The following is a 23,092-nucleotide window of genomic DNA, read 5'->3' as shown; positions in this document are numbered from 1 at the left end:
CATTTTATTTCCTGGCCTTCCCAGGGTTCCCTGTAAGAAAAAACAATGGAGGCCAGGACAGTCCAATGAAAATTTCCATCTTCACCTCCGCCCCCAAAAGGGGAAGGTGAAACGCCGCCTCCTTCCCAACCCACGAAAGGAGAAAGAGGCACGTCCAGTTCGTCCCATGGCGAGGGAAAAACACTGCCCATCGTGCACTACACGGCACAGCACGAAGACGTTGAGTCTTATGTGGAAGTCAATTTCGTAGTCTGTTGCAATGATGGGTATGCGGCGCCAGGCAGACCACGAATTGTGGAAACAGCGGCACCAAGGCGCCACGGAGAACGTGGGAAATGCATCCGCAAACGGTTCCCAGACGCTGGGCCCTTTGTCCGGGGCACCTTGACTACAAAGCAAGCCGCCTCGACGGCCAACAACTCTTCCTAAACTGTCAGTCGGTCAGGCGTGCCCAAAGGGTTTTATGAGGGGCGCAGACAACCTGAGATAATTAGACGAACGACTTTCGTGTTGTCGCCGCTCTTGGGGCATCTCTGGAACCGCTGACCCGGAAGAAATCAGGGTAGACTTAGCCGCAACGTCTCATGCGTCAAAGCGACGCCAAGCCAGGCAGGCCGATCATAACACCCGGAAGAAATCAGGGTAGTCTTAGCCGCAACGTCTCATGCGTCAAAGCGGCGCCAAGCCAGGCAGGCCGATCATAACAGGATTATCTGACATCATGCGATGAAGGTCATTATGACAGAGGGAGTGTTTAGCTTTGCGGAGGGCGTTCAAGTACGCGTGTTCAGCATCATAATATCTTTCCCATGCACCCGGTTCGGGTTTCATTTCTGTGGATCGAAACAAACGTTCTTTTTGTTCTTGAGAGTTTTGATTTATTATACCATGGCTGGTTTCTGTTAGCTGTAACGGTACTTGTTAGGATATACTAGGCATGTGCGAATATTTGAGCGCTTTGAATATTGAAATGACTGTTACAGTATTTGAATTCGCTTCGACATGAATTTAAATTATTCAAAATTTCGAAGTACTCGAGATGAACGAATAGGCATAGATTAGACCGCATTTAACCCCCTGTAAGGGTGGTTTCACTGCAGTGTAGGAGTGCAATTCCGTGAAAACACTTGTCTAGAGAAAATTCGCACTGCCGCGAAGTCCCACGTCAAGGTTAAATGAACATATCCTCGCATCGATTAATTATTTTTTAAGTTTAAAAGCTTGCTATATGGGCTTATATGCACTAAGTACAGTCAATTTTAAAATGTTACGTATTTTACCAGTTATCACTTGCATCCCTACTGACATTCAAATCCTGCTGCTATTCAAATTACTTCCACTTCACTGCGAACCAAAGAAGTGACCTTCGCACATGCCTTCTTCCAATCTTTAAAAATATTTGCAGGTTATTGGGTCATGACAGATAGACTCATTTTTCTTTATAACATGTGATATATACTGTTTGAACTATTCGATTTGAAATTATTCGTTCAAATCACTATTCGCTTCGAACCTAAAATTTACCAGTCACACATTCCTAGGATATACTTATCTGCTAGGGTGTTGAGCTTATTTTTTGGAAAGGGACCAGTTATTTTCTACAGACTTCAAATGAAAGCTCGATTCAAATGTTTCATAAAAGTCGTGCAGTTCCCAGGTTATTGCGGCATAATTGCCTTTGTCATACAGACAGATTACCTTTTTATATGGACGGTGTAAAATGGGAGTTAAGGAAAACATGGCATGGATTACTTTATCATGACTAATTTCACAAACGTAGATAATGCTAGTAAGGCTATCAGGATGAGTGGTTAATATAAGATCCAAAATGTTCTCGGTATCTTCGGTTACACGTGTTGGTTTTGTGACCAGTTGAGTCAGATTAAAGTTAAGGCAAACGTCAAAGAAATTCTTGAAACCAGTTTGGTTTGAGTAGGGTAGCGCTGAAGACCAGTTGATGTTTGGGTAATTGAAATCACCTAAAAGTATAGTACGCGCATTAGGATTCCTTTTAGTTAACTGACTTAAGATATTGTTAAGCTTGTTATGTTAAGTTTGTTGTTGTTATGTAATTATGGCATGTGAAAAAGTGTTGAAAAGTCTGAAGCTGAGGCCAGAGCAGTGCAGGAAAAGTAGTGAAATGGCCAACAACAAGCAAGTGGCAGCCATTCCTTGCGTTAATGCATTGTCTCACAACTTGAAGAAAGTGGCTAGAAATTACAAAGTTGACGGGGTGTTCTCATCACGGCGTAAACGAGGAAGGCTTTGCGTGGCAGTTGCAAAAAATGGTCATCGCAGCGCTTCGAAGCGGGTTGCTTGTAATGTTGAACACAAAATGAAATTTGTGCCTTGTGAATGTGGAGTGGTATTCCGCTTGCCCATCTTTTGCAGGAGGGTATATATAAGGCCAGACCGGGAGATGCCTAAATATACAACTGCATCAGCATCACAGCTCACTGAAAGGCACAGCCTTTTCCGGAAACACTTGGGAGTAATTTGCAGGAGCTGCGGTGCGCACCGGCTTTTGGTGAAGCTACAGTGATCTTTCACCATAAAAATCGGAGAGCGCGTGAGGTGGTAGAGGTGTACCATATCAAGAAACATGGAAATGCCTGTGTCAGCCAGTCTTCCGTAGCACTTTTAGAGAATGAAATTGAGCTGTTGGAAAAGGGTTAGGCATGCGCGAGGTGCGTCACAAGTAATTGAAAAGAAGGCATGTCACTTTTTTGACGTGTGTTCATTCCAATCAGCCAGCTGATTGTGTAGCTGGATTGCTACGAATCAAATAGAGTTCCACCATTAGAAGCGTTACAAATGACTAAAAAACAAGCAAGTTAAAAAGAAAGAGGAAAGAGATGAAATCCAAAGTGGAAAATGGACATACTTTGCAAAGAGGTCTTTACAAGTATGCGCGTTTCAACCTTACAATTTTCTTCGTGGGCTGGGTAATGAGCAACTCGTAGGCAGCAGACGAAATCGAACATGCAAGCTTGTGTCTACAGTGGGCATGGATGACAAGATTTCATGTCGCAGTGAACGAGACAGTTATGGCCGCGCAGCGTAATAAGTGGCCTGTTGAGCTTGTAACACACACGCAGCCTGCCTCTGATATCCTTTCAAACATTTGTTGCTTCATACCCGGCTGCTTGGAGGCGACAGCACCACGAGAACAGAACTTTCCCGATTCATAATTCATGATTCAAAAAAGTGTGAATAGGAGCTCTCCTTTCACCATAATTATTTGTCCCTGCTGACCAAGCTTCAGCTATTAGGTAGTATCCACAAGGAAGCTAGCGTTTGAGCAGCAGAATTTTGCTCTCAGTTCTTTCTAAAAAAAATGAAATCTTTGGTGCATGAATCGCTCGTGGCAGGATCTGTAATGGAATAGAGAGCAGCAGGAGTAAGTGGTTGTGTACTTGAGAAAGTATATAGACATGGAGAAAAGGAAAAAGAGTTTATTTTATGATGACCGCTATCTAGCTCAAGCAGCTGACAACTGAATGGTGGCCATCAGTGAATGAGGTAGGAGTAAACGACAGCGACAGAGGGGGATTATTTACAGGTGTACACAGAAGGACGTAATGTCTCATGGTTCACTTGTGGTGTGACCTCCGCGATAGAGATTGTCACCCAGCCCCACTATCTGGCACTGTATGTCATGGAGAGCAGCTGGCCAGTGAGGCAGGACCGCTCAAGGAAGTTGCCACGCGCGGGACGGACCAGCGTGGTTGGCCGACAGCCTACGTGTGCGATTTTCAGTGCAGTTGTTCCTCTCGTGCTGCTTCAAAAGCACCACGCCACAGGGGGCAGGGATAAGTGCACGAGGGTCTTCAGAGAAGGAGACAGAGATGTTGTTTAAGGGGAGAAAAAAAAAAGCCACTTCCTAGTGCCCCATCTCCCCCAAACCGCGACAGCAAGCTTCACGTCCCTTCCTCATCCAGTGTCATGCGCCGGCACAAGTTTGGGAGTTTCACCTCCCAAACGTTGTTTTTGTTGTCTTGACAGAGTGGCATTTCCTGGTGTCCAAAAATGAACTACTCGCGAGATGGTGGCAGTGGAACCCCCACCTTATGGTGGCAGTTGGTCAGCATTTTTGTTTTTGTTTTTATTTGTCAAACGCAGGCTGTTACGTAACATTTGCAGCCACTTTACAGTATTGCGGTTATATAAATTTATCCTTTGAAGAGGGCAACATTTTCACTGGGAGAGCACGGTTGCATAGAAAGACAGTCAGAATATTGGAAAATTTGAACAGTACAGCTGTGGCATTCTTTACCACATTGCCTCTGTCCTATGAGTGTTGCATTTGTGGCCACAAATTGATCGGCACAACTTCTAAACGTGAATAAAATTTTGGGGGATGGGTTAAGCATGCACGCGGGGTTGTGGTTTTAACTGCAAGCTCTGCTGTTTCAGATTCAGTCGCAGCTGAGTGTGGTGGATCGTTGGCTCCTGAGCTGCCTTGCACATTTTGTCAGCACCTGTAACGATTCTCTGTCAAGCGGAAGACTGCACCACTTTGCTGCTGCCATCCAAACCTTCGTTGTTCTGCAGCTCTGCGATGTTTATCTGGTGAGGTCCTCCTAGCCATAGCCTTGCAAAGGCATCTCTTTCTTCTTCTAAAGCAGTGCTTGTGCCCTGCTGTGGACATGGGAAGCATAGACAGTTCAGGCATGACATTGTGAGACTGAAGCTGTTTGTAGCAGGAGCACCTGCTCTCTCAAATGAAATTGATTTCATCTCAAAGGAGATGTGCGTTATCTAACGTTTCTGCTGGCATACTGTACTCACTCGCGTAATGTGCATAAGACTAGCATTCTCTGGTGAATAAGGTGGCACTTCTTTTTCCAGATCTTTTACATGCTTTGTGCCTCACAGAATGCAGGCTTTTGGCTATTCACTGAAACCTTGAATTGGATTCTATGTAGAATAGCACAACCACTGGCACTTGACTGTCAGCACTCTATATCAATCATTCTAAATCAATCATCCTCATGACTTTCCCGGCCCTTGTCATTTGATAAGCCTATGTCATCAGTGCTCTTCCAAAGCTGGTTAGTCACTGTGCTGTGCATACTGTTTGAGATTGCCATCACTTTAAAGCTTTTTATGACTGTCTCAAGCAATACTGCATGTCAGTCATCCGTGAGCATACTTTTGGCACCAATGGCCTGTCCAAAAGCACAGCACTGCTAAAATGTGAGCCAGTGGACAATGATGTTTAAGTGCAGTGTCTATGACGCGTGATCTGGCAAGGTACAGTTATGATGAGAACTATGATTCCATTGCTACCAGGACAGCAGCTAGTGCCATTTAATAGCAGTTTTCGTAAATTAACCAGCCTGCGGGTGTGCACGTAACACTTTGTGAAGGTTTTTTTCCCCCTTTTTCCGGCTCCAAACGGGGTATGTGCCTCACATATGGATGGGCTTTACACAAGTAAATATGGTATAGTATCAGTCACCTGCTGTTGTTGGCTCAGTGGCTGTAGGGTGGCTCTGCCTAACACAAATGCATTGGTTAGATTCCCAGCAGTGCTGCAATCTAATGGGAGCAGAATGTAAAAATGGTCATGTAATGTGCTTTGGATGCACAGGAACCTCATGTGGTCATCATCATATTCCTGAGCCCTTCACTACAATGTCATCTTAACTCATTGTGGAATTTTGAGACATTAAGTCCCACAATCTGTCTGTCTTTTTGCCAAGGAACAATTTTAAACTGCGGTGCCAAGTCAGTTGTGCCTTGTCACCACTGCCCCTTGCAGGAGAGTATGAAAGCAGCAGTTTGGGAGAGTCGCACCTCAGAATTGGAGCGAACATGCAGCGTCCTCTGGGTGGCTATGGGCACCACGCTACGCCTCATGGCACCTGCAGCACCCTTCCTCTGCGAAGAGGTCCACCAGCGTCTGTCGGCACTGTTTGACAAAGGAGAAAGCATTCCCAGCAGTATTTGCACAGCTCCTTATCCCACTAGTGAACAGGTAAGTACACTGAGCTCGAGAGCTTATCCATGCGTTTCTGTAGACCATATGGAGCTTCCTGCAAAAGTTACTAGACATAAATTCATTTTCATATCGGGGACCTTTGGCACTAGTCTACAGAAGTTGCAAGTATTGGAGGTTCAGTCAGTGTAGGAATGCTGGGCACCTCCTGCACTTGTTTGAACTTTGCTGTCTCAGTTTTAAATGGCTTTATGATTGATCATTTTGAAGAAAACATTGCATTATAAGTGTGGCAGTTCACAGGGATTGTGTATGTGGGCAGAGGCTAATTACCTCACTGTGTTTAAGATACAATTAGTGCTAAAGATAAAAGCATAATAAAGATGTGTTCAGTATTTAAAACCAGAAGCAGGAAGAGTAGACATATCGTTGTATTAACCTCCCCATCTCGTTTAGCAGAGGTGGTAATTTTTGTTGGGAGCTTTATGCTGTGACCACCTGAAAAAAGGTCTTATGCCCCAACGACTTTAATTCCTGTAAGTTAGTATTCGCCAGTTTCATGAAAGAGAAGTCAGGCATGTCCACATGACATTCCTAATGTTTGTGGAGATAGGTTTAGCACAAAGCTTAGCCTACGAGGCGACCGGGAAGGGACGCGACGTTCTCCACTGCCGCAGCGAACAAAGACGCTACGGCCGGGTTCGTCGACTCTCCAGCATGGCGCAGAAAAGGCACTTGAGGCAGGATGTCAACAAACAACACGGGTTTATTAACCCAAGATGCAGCACAGTATGACAGTCACGGGCTTACAGGCCGTAAAGGGAACTCCGCAAGACCGATCGAGTACGCTTGCCAGCAGCGTTACGACTATCACACAAAAGGAAGCAGTCGAGCACACGAACGAGAAGCCGCCTGCTACAGCAGCGCGTCAACCTCCCGTGCTGGCCTGAGAGCATCTGCCGCGGGCAAGCCAGCGCCAGACAGAAGCGAGCTCAAGGGGGAAGGGGGTAGTCACTGGCGGCCAATGAGAACAGGCGTTGCGCAGTGATGTAGGCTAGCCTGGTCACGTGGTGGCGCGAGCATGCTCAGGCATGTTCGGACATGTGGCTTGTGCGGGGAAAACCAACGCATGGCTCGCACCGAGCAAAAAGGCTTGGCGGCATAGCCATGGTAGCCATGTCGCCAATTAACGGCAGTTCCCGGAGCTCGAGCCGCGCGGGGCCAGCACGCGCGCTAGCCGGGGAACGAGGCGCCGAATGGGAGGGCGCACTCGATTCCCACATGTTCAAGAAAAAAAATAAAAGTTTCACCATCTTAACATTAGGTGCTGTTATTGTAGTTTCTTCAAATGATGTGACCAGCAGTTGGCAAGGACTGAACTGTGTTGCCATGACGAACACACATCAACTCCCTGCAGGGGCGTCTGCATGAGCAGGCGTTTGGTGAGTGGCATCATCACGGACCCGAGCTTAACGGGAGAGTTTCGACCGCCCTCCCATGTCTCGCCATGCGTGACTGAGCCATGTCGGGGGAGACGGGTATCCTTAGGGCTGAGTCAGTGCCGGGTGATTGGACCATTTAGGACCCCCAGTAGAGGCAACACACCCCTTTGGCCCCGGCTTTATGAAGGTGGCACTCCTGGGCTGACCCACCCAAGGAAATCGGCCATCGTCTTTTCCTGTCTCGCAGTCCCCACATCCTTGTCTTTCTTTCTCGCTTTTATTCTTTCCTATCATCTCTCTCCCATTTACTTCCAATTTTCTCAGCGGCAAGGGTCAGTCCAGTGTATGGTATCCAACCTTGGGTATGCTATATTGGGTTATAGTCGCGTCTGTGATTTCTGCAGCTCTTGTAGCATTCCCTCAATGGTGGGCAGTTGGCATCACTACCGAAATTAAATAATCTTTGATGGTTTAAAACTCGTTTCCATGCCTCCCTGATCATCCTCTTTCTAAAAAATGGCACACTGATAAAACTTCTTTTTTTCCTGCCGAACAAAAACAAAAGCTACCCAAAGTACCACGTCATTCATTCAGAGAATACAGACAAGAAAGTGACAAATATCTCGCCATTCCTCTTATGCCTCACTGAAACCATCGGAAGTGGCTACAAGGCCACTAAGATGGTCAGTGGGAACCTATTCATTGACATGAAAGACAAGTCCCTGTATGACAAATTAATCAACCTTGTGGCATTTGGGGGTTGGCCTATCTCTGTTTACACACACTGGATGATGAGCACCATGAAAGAAAGGTTTAATGACCATTTGGGCAAGCACAACATTTTTTCTTGGCACCAATTCGGTTTTAGAAAAGCCCTCTCAACACAAACTGCAGTCTCAGCATTTACAGGTACAATCAAAGAGTCAATAGGCAGTGGCTATCTGGTGGAAGGAGTGTTCATAGATTTCACAAAAGCTTTTGATTCGCTAAATCATACTATATTAAAGGAAAAATTACTTTGCTAGGGAATTAATGGAATACCCTTGACACTAACTGGCAGTTACTTGGAAGACTGGCAATAAGTTGTCCAATTGGAAGATTTTCAGTCCAACAGTACCCTTATTAATCTCGACATTCCACAGGGGCCATACTTGGACCCTTAATTTTTCTGCTTTATATACATGATTTGCCTTCACAGCTTGTGTGTGCTACCCCTATGCTCTATGCAGGCAATACTAACCTTATAATAGCCGATCATGAGAAATCCAACCTAATCAATAAGCTTAACTCTGAATTAGATATACTATTGCACCAATGATGCACATTGAATGCTTTTCACCTAAACCCAACGAAGGCAGTTTTTATTTTATTTCACTCTGAAAAAAAAAAAAAAGAAAACGACTACAGTTAAACCTCGTTATAACGAAATTGAAGGGCCGCCGCGATTTGCTCGTTATAACCAATATTTCGTTATAGCCGCAGCGGGCATTTACTGCAAATATTATGCGCTGTACTTACCGAAAACAAATAGCGGGCGAAATAGCATCTCGCCGCACGCTGGTACGCAACAAAATAACTGCATTCCGCAAATAAAAAGGAAAAGTCACACACCTATTTTATTGCACTTCAACAAAATACACAGCTCGCATTTCAAACAGCCGTAGCTGCAAAGAAGTCCGTAATTGGACGTTGCTGCATCTTCCTGATGCGAACGATGGCTCGCTCAGCTGCGGCTGCAATGTTCATGCCATCTTCGCCGCCCTCGTGAGCGCCGTAGTAGCGGCGCAGTACGTCCACCGCGTCTAATGCCTCCGACGCTGTCGGCACGTTGGACGCTTTTGGCACGCTGTCGGCAAGTTCGTCGGCAGAATCATCGTCGCTGGTCTCATCCGGATCGTTGACAGCGCGCACAATGTCGTCATCCAGGAGCTGTTCCGTTGCCACCACTTCCGAGTCCGCACTCACATAGTCGCAAAACGACTCGCTGTCAGGCACGACACCGGCATCACGAAGTGCCGTCCATGATGCTGCGACTTCGTCTGATGTGGCGAAACCGTCTGGCGTAGCGGGCTCGTCTAATAATGGCTCATCGCTGGCGTCTGGTGCGGCGGCAAATGAGGCATGTCGAAAGCAATTTGCGATCGTGGTCGCCGTCACATTCATCCACGCCGCTTGAAGCATTTCGAGTGCAGCGTACAAGTCAACATCGGTGTCCCGCTTCATCCTCATGTTGAGCAGGAGCCTGTCGATCAGGCGCTTGCGGTAACCTGCCTTCAGCGACATAATCACGCCTTGGTCAAGCGGCTGTATTTTTGCTGTGCAGTTGGCAGGTAGGAACAGCAGCTCGATGTTTTTGAGCGCGGCAGCGGTGTGGTGGGCGGTGCAGTTATCTAGAACAAGGCACACTTTGCGGTTCGCCTTTGCCAGCTTCTCGTCCCATTCGCAAAGCCATTTTGCAAAAATCTCCCTGGTCATCCAGGCTTTGCGATTGGCCGTATACTTGACTGGGAGCTGCCTCTTCCCCTTAAAGCAGCGGGGGGATGTGCTTTTGCCAATTACGAAAATTGGCAGCTTCTCAGAACCAGTCATGTTTGCACAAAGTAGCGCAGTGATCCGCAGCTTACTTTGTTTGCCGCCATGACACGGCTCACCTTTGAGGGCTAAAGTCTTGTGCGGCAACATCTTGAAAAAGAGAGCGGTTTCGTCCGCGTTAAAAATGTCCTCCGCGCTGTATCTTTCTAGCAGCCGCACAATGTTTTCTTTCGCCCACTTTGTAGCCTCTGCTTCGTCGACAGATTGCGATTCGCCGCAGACCACTCTCCCGACAATGTCATGGCGCTCCTTGAAGCGTTGTAGCCAACCCGAACTTGCTACGAAGTTGTCATAGCCCATGATGCAGGCGAAGTCTCTTGCTTTTGTTTGTAGCAAGGCGCCGCTCACAGGCAGATTCACGGCCCGCGTGTCCAAAAACCATTTAAAAACGGCCCTTTCGACCGCTTCAAAGGCAGGAGCCCTCATCCTTTTAGCGCTTCCTTTCACGCCACGTGCAACAGCGTCGATGATGGACTGCTGCTTGCTTAAGATGGTGGACAGTGTACTCGTCGATACGTCAAAGTCTCTCGCCACTTTGCTTTTCTTGGTCCCCGATTCGACGGCTTTTATCATAGCCGCCTTCTGATCTAGCGTTATACGCTTTCGCTTCCCGCCTGGCGCATTCATGTTGCTGGAATCACGAGCGCAGCACGTTAAAAGCACGACAAAGGCACTGCGGAAGCACTAAAGAAAAACACGCACGCAAAAACAACGCGGCTCACGTCGGCGAGTGACAACACTTGCAGTGGTTGCAGCGGTTGCAGGCGCGTCGCGGCCTTGCGCACCGAGGCGCCGAGGCAACCGAGGGGAAAGTGGAAACGGGCTCGCGGGCGCAGAGAGAGAGAGATTGTGAAGAGGAAGGGGCGCTCTTTTCTGCAGCCCTTTAGGGAGCGCGACTCAGCGCCATGAGGAAGGAGAGAGGGGGAATATAAAGAAGACAGAGAAGAAAAGGGGGCGAGAGGTTCGCGGAGTTGCCGAGTCCTCGGCTGTCGGCGGTAGCAAAGCGGATACCAAGCGGCGCACGTGCAACGCCCTCTCCTCCAGAAACGGCGTGCGCATGGCGCGCCCTGGCGCGCAGTCAGCTTTGCGCGCCTTGCTGGAGGATGCGCGGCGGGAGTTTTGAACTGCTAAATAGTTGTCGCGTTGCGCACCATCTCAAATTCGCGTTGTGCACTGTCGTGACATCGGCTCAAAATTTTATTTCCTAACAAAATTTGTTCGTTATATCCCATAACAGGCAAATTTTACCTCGCTAAAACGAGGTTTTTAATACATTGGTTTCTATGGGGACTTTCAAGGGGAATTACGATTTGCTCGTTATATCCATTATTTCGTTATAGCCCGTCTCGTTATAACGAGGTTTAACTGTACTATTCATTTCGGCGTCATTTACATTAACCGTCCTATAAAACAATCTAGTGAGACAAAATTTCTTTGCGTTATAATCGAAAGACGCTTAAAATTTCACCTTCACGTGCACTCTTTAGTTAATATGGCTTCATATAGCTTGCATGGGCTGCCAAAGTGTCGTAACTACTTCCCTCGAAACATACTAATCAACGTTTACTACGCGTTTGTTCACTCTCACATGAACTACTGTATAGTGATCTGGGGTTGCACATAAAAACTCATTAGTCACCGGTGTTTACACTTCAAAAAAGAGCTCTCCGCATTATAGCACCCCACAATACACACATTAAGAGTGAAGATTTATTTAAGAGGCTCAATATCCTCAATATTTAATATTTGACAAGATGCAAAATTGCCTCCATCATGCACCAATTAATTAATGAAAAACTCACCTTGAAGAACGTTTTCACCACTCACTTTGCACTGCTGGGCGCGTATCATGCTGTCATTTTATCCTGCCTAAGGAAAGTACTAATTACGGCCGCTCTACACTAAACTTTAAAAGTACATCTCTTCGGAATAAGCTTGATTGTAACCTAACCAGCCTAACCAAAGCTCTTGGATACTTCATAGACAACACACAGAAGCTCCGGTTTGGTCCTCTTAGTGGCCTGGACAAACTTAGGACCGAGGCTAGGCACACCACAAACACTGCCGGGAAGTTCAAAACCTTCGGGGATGTGGATGTCACACACAACTGTCCGGCGGTCCTTCATCACTTGAACTCGTAGTTGCCTCAGCTGAAGTTCCCAAAGGAACTCGGTCTTCTGGTCATCTAGGCACAGATGTTTCCACAGAAGAACTGCGCGCCGAGCGACTTCGACAGGCGCGTCTGCTGAGAGACTGCCTGAGTGTGCAGTTATTTGACCATTATGAGCCATGTGTTGCAAAGAATCTTCTGTGGAAAGACCTGCCCATAGCTGACCAGATGGTTGAGTTCCTTTGGCAACTTCAGCTGAGGCACTGTTTGTGGTGTGCTTGACCTCAGTCCTAAGTTTGCCCAGGCCACTAAGAGGACCAAAGAAGAAGCTTCTGTCTGTTGTCCGTGAATTATCCAAGAGAGCCCCCCAAGCAAGATGCCACGAGGATGAACTTGGAAGGCCAGGATGCTCTGGTACGTTGCCAGCAGCAATCCTCAAAATTGCCTGTAAAATGCATAGAGTCCTATTTGAAGAACAATTCTATGTGTGGCATACCGGTAGGTAAGGAGGGTGGCTTCGTTGTTTTATCCCACAAGTGTTTCTCTGAAAAAGCTGGTGAAGCAATATGTGCTGTATTCAATGAGCGTAAGGACTTATTACCTTTGAAAGTAGTAGCAAAAGCAATTCAACTATGCAAGAAGTTGAATCTTCAAAAACTAGGAAAAGATGTGCTGAAGTCAGATAAGAAGCAGTCAAATGTATTCTTCAGCGCTAAGATGCACAAGGTTGATGTCCCTTTCCGTGTTATAATTTCCGAGAGGGGCACCTGGCAGAAGCAAGTTGCCCGGTATTTGCTCTCAAAGCTTAATGTTCTTGACATATGTGAACCCTTTCTCGTAAAAAGTTCGGATGAAGTTCATGAGTTGAAAGGGGCCTGAAGGCCTTCTCAGCAGATATTAAGGATTTTTATCACTCCATTCCGCACAACGGCCTTTTTAACTGTGTCGAAGAATGTATTGACAGCTATGGTGGCGTTAGATTTCGCGTGAAACAGGTGTTTCAACTGAACGGTTTTTAGAATTGCTGTGTTTTTACCTATTGTTAACTGTCAAGAAGTACCCCGACGCCGGAACGATGACGACGACGAAAGGGCAGCAGAAACGTGCCAGCATGCGCACGGCAGTAACAGCTTTTGGCAACACAATGAAGACACCTTACTACATATGCACACGTGTCGTGAGCATAAGACGAAGAAAGAACAGGCCACATTGGCCAGACAGACGGCAAGAAGCTGGAGCGGAGAAGACGCATTTAACCTGGTCGGACGTCAATGTTTGGGAAGCCAACATTGTCGGAAGGACCTGGTCAAGCATCAACACCCGTGGGAACTCGACAACGACACATCTGCGAGGAGGAGCCCTCGGAAAGGTGGAGAGACGAGCTGATGAACGCAGTGTAGTGAAGGAAAGAGCGAAACGAGCAAGGGCCGCGTTTAAATTATCAAACACATGTAACTTTGCTAGCGTTTGCTGTGCACAAGTGAAACGCCACAACTAAATTTCGAACTCTGGGTGGTTTAGGGACCCTTTAAGTAACTTCCCAGTTTTCATGTCATATACACAGGTGATCAGTTGCACAACCTCTAAAGAGAGGCCGTTGCTGTAGTAGGTTCATTAAAAGAAAGCACTTACCTCAGGGCCCTTGGGCTCAAAAGCATCGGTGAGGCTACCTCCACACTCTTATATTTTATTATCACGAGCACTAGTCATTCATCCTCATCACACACATTTGACGCCACTCTCATGATTTTAATATGTATACGCACCTTTAGTCTGCAGAATTTTAGGCCTTTATACAGCCACTTAACATCATCATCATGACCTGGCGCTCTTTGGCCATCACTGGCCCTTGTGCCATAAAACACCATATATCATCAACACACATCACCTCGTCCAGAGAGGGAGATCATCCAGCTTTGCCAGACCAATTTTTTTCCTGCACCATGCCGTTTGCCCAGTGGCTGCTGCCTTTCTTCGTTGTAGTACATAGCATTGAAGGACAGAGAGCTGGCATAAATTTTATAGTGCCTCTGAGCCTTAAATGGTTAGTGAGCTTTCACCAGAAAGTCAGGGAACTCGGCAAAGCTGGAAGGGCTCTCGGATGCTTTGAATGAACATAAGCTGAAGCGGCAGCTGCTGCTAAGATCAATTTCAAGCTTCAATGTTCTTGCTGTGCAGTGGTGTCTGTGGAGGGCGGAAGACTTGGAGCGTAGCATGCAGCGGACCCTGGCCATTGTTTCGTCACTGCGCAGTGCCAGACTGTCGTGCGGGTTGAAGCAGCCCAGAGGTAAGTAGTGGATGTTTTTTGGCACCAGCATGACTTTCTTTTACTGGTGTGTTTTGCTTTGCTTCAAACACTTTGAGTACAAATTTTACTAGAATTATGCAGAATAATTATCTGCCCAGGTTAGCATAAAATGCCAGAAGAACCAAACCAACCGATTAATCTAATTACCCTTTTAATTACATGGCACATATTTGCAATGGACTCATCATAATATCTAATTGACTATTTTAATGTGACTTAGCTTGCATCTACTAGTAGTGGGGCACACTCCTGTTGACATGTGCTTGCTGCGGTCGCCCATATTCCTTCTCAGTTGGCCGCACATGATGCGCCATGGGCCACTGTCACATCTCAATTGTTGTGGCCCACTATTCACAGGATCCCTGGAATCCCCCCACTTTCCCCTTCGCAGAAGTGGCTTCTGTCAACTTGCCCTGGAGGGCAAACTTCACCTGCTTCATATTCTTCAATGCATGTAGTGCTCAACGCCTCCACATTTCTCTGCCACTGTAAAGGCTCTATATTCCACTTCATCAGAATATGTTTCTTAGCAAGGACTTGCATTTGACAGGAAATCAGTTTTAGCTTTTTTAAATGAGACTCATGCACATGATCAAAGCAACCTTTAGCATGGCCTCTCATTGCAGTGGTGGCCCAACTACTCTATTTTTGCCATTCTGCTACAATTCTACTAGTCTGCCACTTGTCCAATTGGGTCAAGTGTCACTTGCTCCAACTACGTCACAGTTCACTATTTTTGCCTGCACACATGGCAGTGCAGTGTTTTGGGCATAAAATGTTCCTAGTTTTGCAACTAACACTTCGACTAGGGTGGCCACCTGCCCGGTTTTGGACCGGCCGGGCCGGTTTTTTAGACAAGGGGCCGGTCGCTGGTCCGCACCTAAGACCGGCCGTCATTGGCCGGTTTTTTGCTCACCGTATCCAGAGTATTGTTTTTTTTACTCTTCTCCGTGTTGACCGCACGTGTTGACTGAGGAATTCCACCTGCGTGGTTGGGGACTGACCGCGCAGGTGGAAAAAAAAGATGGGGGAAGAGAAAAGACGGGGGAAACGTGACACCTGCGTCGCCGCAACGACACCACGTGTCGATCCCCTACATCGCCGGTGCCAGAGAAGCAATAAGCCAATAACCCGTATACTGAGAAAGGCAGGGGCCAACGTCGCCCACAAGCCATCCACCACCATCAGCAGCTTCATCCCTCGGCCCAAAGATCGCGCACCTGCGCAAAAAGCTCAGGGCGTCGAGTACCGGATCGCGTGAGCAGACTTGCCCACTTCCTACATTGGGGAAACCAAGAACTTCCACGAAAGAATGCGGTAGCACAAGAATAACCTCCGTCAATTGAACCGAGAACGGAGCGCGGTAGCAGAACACTGCGAGCGGTTTGACCAATATCCGTCCCGACGACTCGGTGATTCTGGCAAAAGAAAGGAACACTCGCCGGCGGCTCCTCCTCTAATCCTGGCACATTCAGCAGACAACAGGAAACACCAACCGCTCTACGGGGACATTGCCCTCCCTCTCCTGCCACCGATCATTGGAACATAGCGAAAATCAGTATCAGTAGTTAGTTACATGCTTCCTTTGCTTGCATCATGAGCACGGATTCTCCGCCTTTGAAAAAGCAAAAAATACGTCAATGCACGTTCCGGAAAGAGTGGAGATCTCAACCCGAGTACGAGAGCTGGCTCCTGCCCACTGTGTGCTGCTTTTGTTTGTGCATTGCGTTTATTTGGCTCAATGAAAGCAATGTTACATTAAATGTCACTGCATGCCAAAGAATTGACACAGCGTCTATTGTTCAACATTATTTTAATCTCCTGTCCTGTTAACCCTCCCCTCCCCCCCCCCCCCCCACCCCACCCCGTCGAAGGGCCGGTTTTTTTTTTTTGGTAAAAGGTGGCAACCCTAACTTCGACAGTTTTTCTAGAGCGCTGGGAAACCCTACCGCTTTTTTCCTAGCTAGATTTTTGGTCCGAAACTATACAAAAATACAAATTTTTTTTATTTTCCTATTTAATTCTGCATGTCTTGAAACAACTCAAAAAAACTATTTAAAGGTGCTTTATTTACTAAAGACAAGCAAGATAGTCTATTTTCTTAATATAGTGAGGATTGGCTTCACTGCACTGCACCACAGAAAGTGCCCTAACCTCGTCAATCCTCTGTGCAGAAAATGGTTCTGCACAGAGGATTGACGAGAAAGGTGCTTTATTTACTAAAGACAAGCAAGATAGTCTATTTTCTTAATATAGTGAGGATTGGCTTCACTGCACTGCACCACAGAAAGTGCCCTAACCTCGTCAATCCTCTGTGCAGAAAATGGTTCTGCACAGAGGATTGACGAGGTTAGGGCACTTATTTAAAAAATAAGGCGCAGGGACAAGCGAGCCCATGAAAAAAAAACCTTGGTCGCGCCGGTGGGGGTTTGTTTACATCTATCGGCATCCACTGCCGACTTGCTAAGACGCGGTCGTCGTCCGAATCTGAAGATTTAGAGAAAATATGCTGCTCCATGTAGTCGCTGCCACACTCACAGGGGAACTGAAATCCTTCTTCATTCCACAAAACTAAACAAACGAGTGTTTTTTTTTTTCTGAAGATAGCTGTTGCCGGCACGCACACGCACAGAGGAGGACGCCATTTTCATATTCCGGTTACCAGAATCAAGTCCATTCTCGACCAAAATGCATTTTTTGCTGCGCCATCTGTTCAAGCTAAAGAGAATTCAGCAGAATGAATCAGGGTAGCTCAATTTAACTGCTGCAGCCTCAAACAGCCCAGCTTGTCTTCGGTGGGAGCAGTACAAGCTGTGTGGGGGGAAAGGGTTAAGCCGGATTGGCCTAACCCTTTGCGACACGGCGTCCTCGTTTGGGGACGCGAACTTCGGAGGCATGTCCGACGCTGCGTGTTTCTTCAAATGACCTGAAACTCAGTGTGCACATCCGTGCACGCTTCTTGATTGGACAACTAGCGGTCATTTTACTTCATTGTCCTGCGTATTGCTGCAGATGATCACTTTGCTGGAGACACTACCATGTTAGACGATCGTTCGACGTGCCGCGTTCCAGGACCAACGTCAAGAGTATTGTTTTTCTCCGCTCGAAACGAATACAACCAAAAAAGCAAGTGTGCATGCTTTTCGGGCCTAATAGTTGATTCTTTTTATGCAAGTATTGAAGCTGACTGATGGCAGAATAATTAGATAATTAGTTGCACGCTAAATAACATTATTTACTGAAACTCACACAACACAACACATTCATTCGTTTTCTTTCTTGGAATCTAATAGTGAGCGTCTTGAAATCATGCCATGCGAATTTGACGCATTTGCAGACAGTGCATCATAATGCGTGTCTGAAGGGGCTAAGCATAGTAGCAGCACCGCCAAATCTGCGTGTGCTCTCCGTTCCATTATGGTCAAAGCAGCGTGTGCACCATGCTGCCTTAACCAAAGCACCAACTAGCCCAGTTGTCGACTTGCTCTCTGTTATTTACAGTTCAGCATGTTAATTTTAGTCTAGAAGATCATAGCTCTTGATGAGAAATGCAGGACAAAACATAGACAAGCAATTGTTCAAATTTGTTTTCTAGCAGCTTAGTGCATTATAACGTAGCACATGTCAACCATATACATAGGTCGGCAAACTCACTCATGAGTCGACTCACTCAGACTCACTCAGATCGGGCTATGAGTCTGAGTCTGAGTGAGTCTGGGTCAGTAATATTTTGATGAGCTTGAGTCCAAGTGAGCCCGGCTCAAGAAAATTTTGGTGAGTCTGAGTCTGAGTGAGTCCAGTTGAGTAAAGTGAGTCCGAGTGAGGCCTAAGCGCAAAATATATTTCTTGAGTGAGTCCGAGTGAGCTCCATCTTTTGTTGCCAACTTATGGTCCTATCTACTCATCTTCAGCATTACTATCAGCCTTATGTCGGATTACGTTTTTACTCAAGTCTATTCACACATATCTCAGCACACTAGTTTTCATGCACCACCTCAATATTTATTGATCAGAGGCGTGAGTTAGGGGAAGGGGTGCCATGACCTCCCCCTGCACACTTTTTCATGGGAAGTTCTCGATAAAAATAGCTCATGTGAGTCGCGTATTTCATAAAAGTGCCCTTACTGGATCGATATATGATAATGATGAGATATGACATATGATGATAACTCGTACTTGAAGGTAAAAGATCAAAAGGTGTATCGTAGAGCACTGATTATGTGAGATATTGGCGTTAAAGAGGATTGACACCATGATCGAAAAAGCTAATTTTACGCCAACGGACTCATGAGTCGACTCACTCAGGCTCACTCAGACTCAGGTGAAGCCGTGAGACTGTCTGAGTGAGTCCGGCTGAGTAATATGTTGGTGAGTTTGAGTCCGAGTGAGTCTGGCTGAGAAAAAGTTTAGCGAGTCTGAGTCTGAGTGAGCTCCAATTTTTTTGCCGACCTATGACCATATATACTTATTGCTTTAGGCACTGTGCGCCAAGTGTTATAGGGCAAATGAAGTGTCAAATATACAAAACTTTATTTTATTTTTTCCAAAAAAAATATGTGTGTCCATTGCACTGTGAGGCATTCTTCAATATACAGATTGTAACACTAAGCCTAAATCCTTTTGTAGCCCATAACCAGCACAAAGTGGTGCTTTTCGCACCACTTTGTGCTACCATAAGCCACAAATAGTGCGTGACCGTGCTCACGTATGCATTCCAGAATGCCATTTAAATAGCCAATATCATCATCAATTGGCAATAATAGTCTACCAGGCAGACAAGTGGCTATCAGCTTGCAAAACTTACCATTTAATTCCCACTCATGGGTTACAGACTATACGCTCGTGAGAACTTTTCATGCCTGAACAGTAGGCTTGTGCGAATAGTAAATTTTAGGGTCTAGGCGAATACTGATTTGGTCGAATAATTTTGAATCGAATTCGAATAGTATATATGACATATTATAAAGAAAAATGAGCATACCTGTCATGACCCAACTGACCTGCACAATATTTTTTTTAAATTGAAGGAAGGCATGTGCGAATGTCACGCTTTTTGGTTCAAAGGGAAGTGGAAGCAACTTTGAATAAGCAGGATTTGACTTTCGGTAGAATGCAAGTGATCACCTGTAAAATACGTTACGTTTTAAAATTTACTATGCTTAAAGCATATAAGCCGGTATAGCGAGCTTTTAAACTTAAAAAAAAATTATGAATCGATGTAAGAGTAATATGTTCATTTAACCTTGAAGTGAGGCTTCGCGGCAGTGCGGATTTCCCTTGTTTAGGTGTATTCACAGTATAGCACCCCTCCACTACAGTGAAACCACCTTTACAGGGGGGTTACATGTGGTTTATATATGTCTATTCGTTCGTTTCGAATACTTTGAAATTTAGAATAACTTAAATTCGTTTCGAAGTGAATTCGAATACTGTATTATACTTAGAGATGTGCGCCGCCGCCTGTTTTTGCTCACGCCACTGGCGCCGCTGCCGAAGTCCCGAGAGAGATCACGCCGCCGCCGCACAATAATTGCGGCACGCCGCCGTTAGTCTTTTCTTTTAACCCGAACAGGCAGTTGGGACATCAAATACATCACTGCTCCGGGGAAGCTCTTCTTGATGTGTCTATGTAAGGGACTGTCCATTTCAGCCGCCGCTGATTGGGTTTCCGCTTGTCTTCTGCAACATCATTTTGACGTCACGAAGCTTTCAGAACTCTCGGCAAAAATGAGAGGGACGGAATGTGCTTCAGCCACGGAGAAAAAAAAAACAGACAGCAGAGGTAGTTGTTAGATATTGATGTTAAAAAGACAGGGTGTGCCAAAGCGAACACAAGAGAGAAGTCAAGAAAATGAACAGTTATTTCTCACGTAGACCGCCACATGCACCCGACTGATAAATATCGCCTCTTGCCTGGGAATGCGCAGATAAGTATTTGCGTCTACCTCCTCTTCCGCCGCTGTATGATTTTTCAGTTGTTAGCGGCGCTTGTGGTGCCTTGACTACTCTCTTGGGTCCGTGTTTGTCGCCCTGTCTTTTTAAAGAGCCTGAAAACAGCCTCTGAAAATACAAAAAATACGGGCAGTTTGCTCTAAGTCGCGCAAAGCTTGGCACAGCAAAGCACGGGCCCGTCGCCGCTCGTACTCTCCGTCGACCGACACGTCTAGCTTTGAGATCCGCGGCTTCCTCTTCGAGAGTAAAGACACCCCCCGAAATTTTTTCATACTTTAACTTTTCGGGTGGCAATAAAATACTTTCACGCATTCACAGCGACCACTAGTTGCCAAAGTTAGTCATTATATACACACAAACACCCCCCGAAAAAAATTCCTGGTACGGCCATGCGCACTTTCTTCGGACGCCCTATGACTCTGGACATGATCGGGCGCAGCCAGGCTACGCACTATAGAGCGGAGGTTGCAGGCGATGTCTCCGTCGGTGGGAGTGGCTTAGATACCGCGCATGCGCGGCTTTGCCAAGTGGTGCGGTATCTGATAGCTAGACGACGCGATGCTTACTTCCACTATATATCTTTTTCTGTCTCTCTTCTTCTTTCTCTCTCTTTCGTTGATGCTTTCTCTGTGTCTCTTCCTTTTCATTCTGCCGTTCTTTCACTCTATTTCTCTTTCTCATTCTCTTTGTGCTACGCTTTACTCTCCCCCTTCCTCCTTTCCCTCCTCCTTACCGTCACATATCTCCTCCACATGCTCACTTCCTATTCCAACCGCCTTGCTACTCTATACTGTACAATGTTATGCTATGCTCTTCTAGCATGCCTGAATAGCCGAGTGGTAGGACGCTCGAGCGCCGTCGGATCGAGGATAGGCGGGTTCGAATCTGGCCTCGTGAAGAATTTTTCCCTTTCTCTTTCTTTATATCTTTCTTTCCGTCTCTCTGTTTCTGTCTTTCTTTATTGCTCTCCCTCTCTCTCTCTCTCTCTAACTCGTTCTCTCCCCCATTAGGGTTATTACAGGCCTCGTCGTAGTTGGGTCTGCCCAAATTCTGTGGAACATAGCCGTTCATGATCATGATGGTTTTTGGGCACGGTACACTCTTTACGCCGAGCTAGAACTGCTTCGCTGTTAAAAAACGACGCCTTATTCTATCTTGGCGTTTCTCGTCTTTGTGGCGCACGTAGTGATGCCAGAATAGTGATTCACCTGACATCATTCAGGCGCATGCTATCGATAGGTCCACACACGAGATATATCACTTGTGAATTGCCTCCCACCCTACGTTGCCATGCAGTCGCCGACCCGTTCTTCCTTGTCTTGAATGACCATCGTGCGCGTCAAATGCACAAGCGGATATAACAGGGTGTAGTGGACAAGTGCAAAATCTTCATAGGCTCATTGCCTAGTGGTGACATTCTACGCGTGTTTTATAAAGAAATAACTGGCGAGGAAATATCGCCTGTAAGAAGCGTAGTGAAGGCGAGAACGAAACTAATGAAAAAGGCACCGGATTATTTGGTTTTCCCAACGGACGAACTTTTTACAGCGAAGGATATGCTGCTCTCCAGAAAAAAAGCGAACCCGCATCCACGGTTTTTCTATATATTTTTATTGCAATAGCAATTATATAGACACTTTGGGCAGGTTTTAACTGTCACCGTCATGTTCTGTATAAAGCCCAAATCCATAACATCGCTCCACGCATCGTGTGTTCTACCCGCGAGTAAAAGCTGCCGAGCGCTGGCGAGGAATACGGCTGCCGCAGAGATGAAACAAGCTGGCCATCTCCGTCGCATGGAGGGCGCATGCGATAACATCAGCCCGTGTGCGAGGCCTGCCGTCGATTGCTCCTCAACGAGAAACGAAACGCCCCGCCCGTCTTTCGCTGGACGAAGGAGTATGAACAGACGCCAGGGGAGGGTGGGCTGCGTGGCTCGAGTAGCAATGTGAACACTCACTATAGGCCGCGGTCGGGAGCTCTAGCGTGCGGGCTATCTCGGCAGTTATCAGCAAACAGCTCGATTATGCGCTGTGATCTCAGCACTTCGTGCTGTAGTCACCAAAACGATAAACTTAACGAAAACCGCTTCTCTCCTGGGAGCGGCCGTATTCCAATACACCAGCATTTTGCAGCGTTACGAGAGATCGGATTAAAAGGTTAGCTACTAGTCATAGTTCGTAGAACATTACGACATATTTCTATCGCATTTACAGCTTCGCTTTTTCGTTGAAACATTTTTTTTTCGAACTTCAAGGGACAAATTTCTCTTCCCACGAACTCTCAAATCTACCCCCCTCCTCCCGCGCGCCGCGCCGCCACCGATCCGATGAACCCCACGACGTTCCCACGCCACCGTCGGAGGTGAAAACACCGGCGCGCCGCCCCCGGCGCACATGTCTAATTATACTGTAATATTTGTTCGAATATTTGAACTGCTCGAATACTCGCACAAGCCTACTGAAGCCTACATCTCTCATGTAGACCCCCACGCGTGCTGGATTGATAGGCATCACCTCTTGCCTGAGCATGCACAGATAAGCTTTTGTGCCTACCTTCTTTTCCGCCGCTGTGTGCCATTCCAGTTGTTAGTTGGCGTTTGTGGTGTCTTGACTTCTCTCTTGTGTCCACGTTTGCACGCCCTGTCTTTTAACATGAATACATACCAACTAGCTCAGCTCTCTGTTATTCTAAGGCTAAGTTCACTAGCCATGCTCAGCATACACTCTGCTGAAAGAACAGCG

At 46.6% G+C, this 23,092-nt stretch overlaps 1 protein-coding gene across 1 annotated transcript in view; it reads left to right on the top strand.

Moving 5' to 3' along the window:
- LOC119392086 (valine--tRNA ligase, mitochondrial) overlaps window positions 1-23,092 on the top strand; it is a gene marked incomplete in the record, with an annotated part of 121,744 nt that overhangs the window by 81,647 nt on the left and 17,005 nt on the right. The window contains 3 exon segments of the mRNA XM_049416425.1: window positions 4,417-4,572; window positions 5,768-5,983; window positions 14,267-14,375. Coding sequence (XP_049272382.1) covers window positions 4,417-4,572; window positions 5,768-5,983; window positions 14,267-14,375 — 481 coding nt within the window.

Source organism: Rhipicephalus sanguineus, chromosome 1 (genome assembly GCF_013339695.2).
Source record: "Rhipicephalus sanguineus isolate Rsan-2018 chromosome 1, BIME_Rsan_1.4, whole genome shotgun sequence".
NCBI lineage: Eukaryota > Metazoa > Arthropoda > Arachnida > Ixodida > Ixodidae > Rhipicephalus > Rhipicephalus sanguineus.
This window is presented reverse-complemented; position numbering and strand designations above follow the sequence as displayed.